This window comes from Pteropus medius, unplaced genomic scaffold (genome assembly GCF_902729225.1).
Source record: "Pteropus medius unplaced genomic scaffold, Ma_sr-lr_union100, whole genome shotgun sequence".
NCBI lineage: Eukaryota > Metazoa > Chordata > Mammalia > Chiroptera > Pteropodidae > Pteropus > Pteropus medius.
The window spans coordinates 32,455,353-32,463,306 of NW_024351730.1; the positions used below are offsets into that span (position 1 = coordinate 32,455,353).

Sequence of the window (7,954 nt, forward strand, 5' to 3'; positions counted from 1 at the left end):
AAATGTTGCCTTTTAATTTTAACCCATTTCCTGTTTAGAAAAAAAAAGTGCAGCTTGCTGCCAGCATTAATTTTACGTAAACATGCTTTCTGAGGCTGAAGCAAATCTGCCTGGTTTTCAATGTGGAAATAAAATATAAAAACTGTTCTTGGAGTTATTTCTAAATGAAACTTGTCTCTAATCCTAATGTAACAGAAATGTATACATAAATTGGATTCAGCAAATGAATCTTCGGCTAACAACTGTTTGAGGATGACGTTAACATCACGTGTAGGAATGCTACATTGTCTAGGATTTTCAGTGAACGGGAATTACTAAATTTTCAGTGAACGGGAATTACTAAATTTTGTAAATAGAAATACCAATACTAAAAACAATGCTAGAAACAGAATGATGTCATTTATTTCCAGAGACTGTCAATATACTAGAGCAATGAGAAAATAATGGTAAAAGTGAGATATTTCGTGGCAAATGTTGGGGATAAGATTAGGACTGCAATATGCGGGTTATCTCGGAGTAAAAGCAAGTGCCACCTGTGACTCTCCTCGGGGCAGACAAGAAATGGGTTAAAAATGAGGAAATGCAATATCTACACTAAATAGAAGAACATAGGGTGGCATATTGGGAGCAAAAATTGGAGGTGGTATGAAATAGCATGTAATTAGTGGCATTCCTTTCCTATATCCAACCTAAAAGAGGAGATAGAAGGCAACGTTCTTGCTACAAGAGGGAATGGATTCAGCAGCACTGACTAGAAGGCAGGAGGGCAGGCTGGATTGCTTAGTTTGGAGAAGACACTCAGGGGAGTGTGAAAGGGTAGGTCCATTCGTCTTCTGTTTTGATCATTTTCATTTCACTCACCTGAAATCAGACAATGGGGTTATCACCCACTGACCTACAGTCTTGTGTCCTTCTCAGGGATTACATTATTTAGAGTGTCTGTCTGCTCTGAGCGGTTCCACTATCCTTTTTGTTTGTATTGGGGGAGGGATCTGGAAGCTACTTTCATGTATCTATAAATTCACATTTCTCTACTTGAAGAATATAGAAGTTTACTATCACAAGTATGTATAGGAAAGGCCAGAGTAACAGCCACACCTTCCTGTCCGACAGCCAGGCCCAGGAGATGCTAGCACTCTACGTACATGAATATCTGCTTCACATAGGAGCTCAGAAATAGTCCCTAACATTTTGTATCAGAGATAAGATGGGGGGAAAAAAACATCACTATGGGGGAACCACCAGGATTCTTACGTTCTTGGTGGTGTGTATTTTGGAATTCGTACTTTATAGCTCCAGAAACACGGGAAACATGCGAACATTCAAATAAAGCAAAAACCTTCCATGATTATAGTGCTGCGGCAGCTCCCAGTCCACTGCTAGGAAACATTCCCCCAGGAGATGGCATGCCAGTAGATCCTGTACCACCAGGGTGCTTTCAGCCATTCGTGTCACCTCAGTACCTGGAGGTCCAAGGCCCCCATTGAGGAAACCTGAACAGGCAGTTAAAGGTGTCCCAGGAAGTCAGCCATTAATTCCCAGTGGATTGGCCCACCTCAACAACAAGGACATCCAAATATGGGTGGACCAATGCAGAGAATGACTCCTCCAAGAGGAATGGTCCCCTTAGGACCACAGAACTATAGAGGTACAACGAGACTCCACTGAATGCTGTAGGTGGCCCTGGAATGCCTGGGATGAACATGGGTCCAGGTGGTGGTAGACCTTGGCCAAACCCAACAAATGCCAATTCAATACCATACTCCTCAGCATCTCCTGGGAATTACGTAGATCCTGCAGGAGGTGGAGGACCACCAAGAACACCCATCATGCCTAGTCTAGCAGACTCAACCAACTGTGGAGAAAGCATGTATACTTTAATGAATGTAGTACCTCATGAACCTAACAGACCTAATTTTCCAATGGGCCCTGGGATCAGATAGACCCATAGGTGGATTAGGAGGAGTGAGGTCACATCACATGAATGGCCGTTTAGGCTCAGGAGATGCAGACAGTATTTCCAAGAGTTCTCCCAATATTATGAGCCTGAGTAATCAACTGGGCACACCAAAGGATGATGGCGAAATGGAGGAAAATTTCTTAAACCCTTTTCAGAGTGAGAGTTACTTCCATAGCATGACAATGGGTATGTGATCCTTTAACAAATCTCCTCATGAAAACCACAGAATTAGCACTTCACAGTACTATGGAAGAAAATTATTCATCACAGTGTACAGTTAAACAAAGGAATCTCAGTCACAACAAATGAATCTTTTTATTTCTTGCTCTCTCCCTTATTTTGTGAAGAAAGCATGTTCAAACATGATTCAAAAAACTGCATGGAGTGGCATTTAGAATTGCCCTAAAATGAACTTTAAATAATTATCTATGTATATATATATATATAGGAAAGAGAATGTATTGTATATATGTATATTATATGGACTTATACACATACATACATTGACCCACAGGATATTGTAAAATATTATCACATGACATCTTAAGTAAAAATAACAGGGGACTTTTATTCCACCCCTTTTTTCACATTACATTTTAATTATTAAAAGTTCTTCCTGCCCCTCCCTAAACTATTTTGTGTTGTCTCTATCACTGCTTTACATGTTCTTTTTTATTTTTTTTATGTTATTTTTTAAAGGCAAACTCAGGCCTTATGGTTTTGTAAATGTCTGCAATCATGGATAGGAATAAATCGCTTATTCGAGAGCTTTCATTAAAAAGTTTACTATCTTTGAAATTAAAATTTGCCTACTTTCCCTTCATTCCCTTCACTCTCTTTTTAATTCAAATTAAATATCCTAAATATTACACTGATTTACAGTCAGATTGTTTAAAGAAAGCGTCTTGATCTCCATACGTAGTTCTTTAGACCTGGGAAGTTCATTTGTTCAATAGGTACCTATGGAGTGCCTGCTCTGCACCACACGCTCTTAAGGTGCTTGGAGCACATCAGTGAATGAAAATGAAGATCTTGCTGAGATAACAAAGATGTAATGGGGAGACGGTGAGGAGGGCAAATAATAAACACATTAAATAAGTAAATTATATAGGATATTTAGAGGGGGGAAAGGTAGGGTAGGTTAAGGAGGATGAATCCTGGCATGTTGAGGCGCTGTTTTAAATAGGTGGCTCCACTGAAAAGTAGTACACTCAAGCAAAGATTTGGAGAAGGTGAAGGAGGGGGCCATGTTGAATAACTGGGAGTAAGAACCTTTCAGGCAGACAGAACCACCTTCGTGGAAGTCCAAGATGGTAGCGGGTCTTGTGTGTTTAAGGACGGTCACCGCTAGTGTGGTGAGGGTGAGGGAGGGAGAGGGGTCGGGGGAGGGCAGGTGATGGGGTGAGTGAGCAGGGCTTGGGCTTTCCACTGAGTGAAATGGAGCCACCACAGGATTGTCAGTATGGAGTGACATGATCTGACTCACATCTTAAAGGACCTCTCTGGTTACTGTGTTAAAAGAAGATCCAATTTGGGGAGGAGGGTGCAACATTAGGAGCAGGGAAGTCAGGTAAGTGGCAAGCAGTAGTGCCCCAGACTGGAATGGTGGATGTAGATATAGGGAGAAGAGACATGGCTTTGCTAATGGATTGTCTGTAGTGTGAGAGATGATTAAGGATAATCGTGTAGAAGATGTGGAAAAGTTGAAATACAGGTGAGCAAAAAGTAGATAAAAGGGTTACTTGTATTCCTACACTTCAGAGTTGTTAACCTTTTTGGCAACATTCTTACTTTCTTTAGTCTAAGCACCTGTGCACAGGTGTGTATGCACTCACACATGCAACTATTTTCAATGAGATTCAACAGTAGTTATCCTTTCATTACTTTCCATTTAGCATACTGTGAATTGTTCTACTTATTTTCAGACTCATTCTTTGTCAAATAACAACATAACTCAGATCCCTGCACCATCAACTTAATAGACTATGATTTCACCCCCCAAAAAAGTTAATTTTCAAAAAACTGATTTCCACATTCTTTCATTCCAAAATATTTAAAGAAAATTGTTTTGTGTAGCATCTTGGGTATTTACTTCTTGACATTTCAATAACTCTAGGAGAAATTCCATAGAAAGTTTATTTTTCTATTATGAAAGCAAATCACAAAAAATAGAAGTGGCCCATGAATCAAACACAACTGCAGTTAGCACTCTGGGATTTTCTGTCCACTCTCCCACTCCCCAAAGGCTTTTTCCCTTCTCATTCTGTCAATGTGCTTTATTTTTTTTATAACTTCTATGACATTGCACAATTCTATATCCTGTGTCTCGCATTCAACATTATTAAAAAATTTACCATATTTTCAAACTTAAACATCATTTCAAATAGTGTTAAAGCTGTATTTATAAAATATCCTCTTCTCTCGCTCTCTTGCTCTCTCGCTCTCTCTTCCACAGGATCAATATATTTTCTGCTACCAAGTCATCCTTTATGTCCTGACACGTCTTCAAGCTGAAGAAGAGCGGAAAGAGCAGCCACAGCCTCTGAAATGACCTGAAAAGAACAGCCTTCTGGATGCCTTTCCCACTCTCTTCATAACCTCCAATAGTTGCTCCTGCTCTCCATTATAAAATAAGGATCCCAAGGCCATAAGTCCATACAATGTCTATACTTATTCTCCTCTACCTTAGAGGGGCATTCTTCATAACAACAAATAATGTTGAAATGCTGTATTTTTACAGCTGCTTTAACCTGTGATAATTGTTTTAAAATTTTTAACACAAAATAATGCAGATCTTAGGCACAAGTAAGGCAGCATTTGATTATAGTGGACATTGTTATAAGGATGCACTGAGTTTATTTTAAATGTACCAATCTTGTTTATAGCAAAATTCTTTTTCAGTATTTTAATAGTTATTTTATAGGGGATACAGTATTTAAGCTTTAAATGACAGTAGTTTGGGCATAGAAAAAAAGTAGCAAAGGTTTACTGTATCAATTTCTGATGTTTACTATATAGAATTTCCTGTAATATATTTATATACTTTTTCATGAAAATGGAGTGATCAGATATGTTTGTAACGGCATCATCTATGTTTGATATGCATCATCTCACTTTGTAAATAAAAAACACCTTAAAACATGAACAAACCAAAAGTGTATGCAGACAAACTAAACCTTTTCAGTGTGTTATTTTTTTAACAACACTCAGGCCCCTGGGAAGACAGGAACTTCTGGACCCCAACTTTCCATCCTGCCATTTGGGCCGGTGATGCCAGTCGCAGGGACCTGGAGTGTTGTCAGAACCCTTGCAGATCTTCATCGAGGTCTGACGCTAGGGGCAGACACTGATTGACAGTAGCTAGGAAATTCAGTCTCCCTCCTGGCTGCCTTCCTGTGAGTGGTGCCAGCTTATTGTGTTTAACTGATACATAAAACAGAATATTTTCAAGTCCTAGTTGTAGTAAAGCTCAGAATATCTCAGCTGACAAGAGATAATGAAAGAAAACAATATCACACTACCTGGGGGGAGGAGGGGTTATATTTGGTTTTACCTGAAGGAAAAGAGATTGGCCTCAAGGACCCTGCTTCTGATTCTCATTATTGAGCATATTTCACTAAATCCTAATTCTGACAGCATTACTTCCCTCAGCCGTGAGTGATGCCATTCCAAGACCCAGGAAATTGCTCGGTTCATCCTCATAGCAAGTTAACTTGAATTTCCGATCATATGCAAGTGCAACAATCTGCTGGGACCTATTACTGAGTGTCTCTGGCTACCTGACCTCAGAAGACAGCGTCAGTCAATGCACGTTGCCCCTTGGTGATGTGTTTGACTCCTCACCAGGCAGCAGATGTGAACTCTACCACAGAAGTGGTGCCAAATCTGTCAAAAGAAGCATCACCACCGCCATTCCCATTTCATTAAGAATGATTTTTCCAGATTGGGTTGTAGTTGAAGATTTCATATGGAAAAAAAAAAAGTTTCTATTGCTTTAAAAGGTACTCGGAAACTCCTGTTTTGAGTGAGTTGGAATCATGAGGGCTTGTTTTCCTGTCATAAGCACAGGAAACTAATCCAGCAGGGCTCTGAGAGCCAGTACAGCTGGAGGTGATTATCCACCATCTGAAATCAACAGAGATGAGAGAGGGAAAAGCTGAAGAAAGAGCCTTTTTCTGGAAAGAATATAGCTAGGATATGGAAACTGGAAGGAAAATGTGGGTTTTGGCTTTCAACCACTGGAAACCATTATGGCAAACGCGTCACCACTCTCATCTGAGACCTGGATCCACTACCGTGCAATGGGACAAGACATCTGCTGGTTAAAAAGCATAGTGAGGCTGTGGAATGATGGTGGCCCATGAGGCACTCAAATAGCAGATGAACCAATCAATACAACTGGGCTGGACCCACGTCTATGAAATATACACCCGAACATATAACTGCTCAAACATAACAGAGGCTTATTTCTAGTTTATCTAACTGTTCCAGGCAGGTGAACAGCTCAGCAGGGCAGCTCTTCTCCCTCCAATTTTCAGGAACCCATGCCGACGGAGGTTCCGTAATCAAGACATAGCTTCCGAGGGCATCCTTCGAATCATCTCCATTCCCCTAGCCAAAAAGGAGGAAGAACATGGAGGGCCACCTGTGTGTGCGGGGGGTGACAGGTGGTGGGGGATGGGGGGGACTGGTTATGAGCTGGGAAGGCCTGAAAGCAAAGCACATGACGGCCACTCATTCCATCAGCAAGAACTGGTTAAATGGTGCCCCTAAGTATGAGGAAGCTGGGAAGTGAGTTGGCGAGCAGCTATTTTCCCAGGACAGACAACTCCGTGCTATAGAAGGGGAAGCACAAATGGTGATGGAATCTATAAAACTGAACTAAAGTTGTATATTCTAAAATAATAGAACCTTAGTATAGCCCTGAGCATTGCAGTAATTAAAACATTTTGTCCCCAAATCAACCTTTGGTAGATATTGTTAGTACAATTATTTCTGGATTATGATTAAATAAATAAATAAATAAATAGATAAATAAATAAATGGCTGTTGGGAAAAGATGGTATTCACATCTGTGGTTCCCGATAGCCTGCTAGATCTCTTGATTTAAAATGACTAGTTATCTAAATGCAATGTGATGACTCCAAGAGATTAAAAAAGCAGCTCACTGAAGCTATCCTCTGGTCATAGATATTTTGACAGAAAATGTGTGCCCATTTTACATAATTCAGAAATATTCAAGGTACCTTGTTATGGTGGAAATGAATGTAACAAATTGTGCATTGATCTGCATATTTTTAAGCTAATTTAAATTTCTATATATCAATTTGGAATTGTGTTTGATTTCCGGTAACCAAAAAACAACCGTATGGGGCTCACACAAATTAGAGAGTTCTTTCCCTAAGAAAACAAGTTTAGAAGTAGGCAGTGGCTAGGATTGATTCTACAGGTCAAGAATATCAACAGGTATATAATTATCCTGGCCTTCCCTTCACGGTCTGGAAATGGCTGCTGCAGCTCCAGCTTACATCCACATTCCAGAAAGAAAAATAGGAGGAATCGATAGGAGAAAGAGTTAGTCAGTGACCAGGGCAAGAAAGCAAAATTTTCCAGGAATCACAAGCAGACTTCCATTTCTACTTCATTAACAAGAACTGTGTCACGTGGCCATCTCTAGCTTCAAGAAAGTTATTTTTAACTAGACACATTGCTGTCCTGAACAAAATCTTGGTTCTATTAATAAGGACAAAGGAAGCAATAGGTATTGGGTAGTAGCAAGCAGTGTGTGCCTTTCCAATTCTGCCAGTTTCCACCATTCCTTAGTAGCCAGCACTGTCAACCTACCTGTAAGATCTTCCTGACCCCAAAACTATCCAAATTTGTAACTGTTGAAAAAAGATACACAGCTAGGAAGGATCTGAAAGTAGTCTTCAGGTTTGCAAGTTTAGAAACAAAGTCCAGAGGCACTATCACTTTCCCAAGGTTGCCCAAATA

At 40.1% G+C, this 7,954-nt stretch overlaps 1 protein-coding gene and 1 pseudogene across 12 annotated transcripts in view; both read left to right on the forward strand.

Moving 5' to 3' along the window:
* The window catches only part of PTPN13 (protein tyrosine phosphatase non-receptor type 13), a 168,479-nt gene extending 163,370 nt beyond the window's left edge, over nt 1-5,109 (forward strand). For 8 of the 12 annotated variants that reach the window (XM_039845781.1, XM_039845783.1, XM_039845790.1 and 5 more), the window contains one exon: nt 4,416-4,825. In XM_039845781.1, the coding sequence (XP_039701715.1) occupies nt 4,416-4,511 (96 nt within the window). In that variant the 3' untranslated portion in view covers nt 4,512-4,825. Of the gene's footprint in view, nt 1-4,415 lie in introns of all 12 variants that reach the window. The other 4 variants (XM_039845784.1, XM_039845786.1, XM_039845789.1 and 1 more) reach the window with 1 other exon arrangement.
* On the forward strand, nt 163-2,401 carry LOC120588354 (single-stranded DNA-binding protein 2-like; annotated as a pseudogene).
* Nucleotides 5,110-7,954: the final 2,845 nt, after the last annotated feature.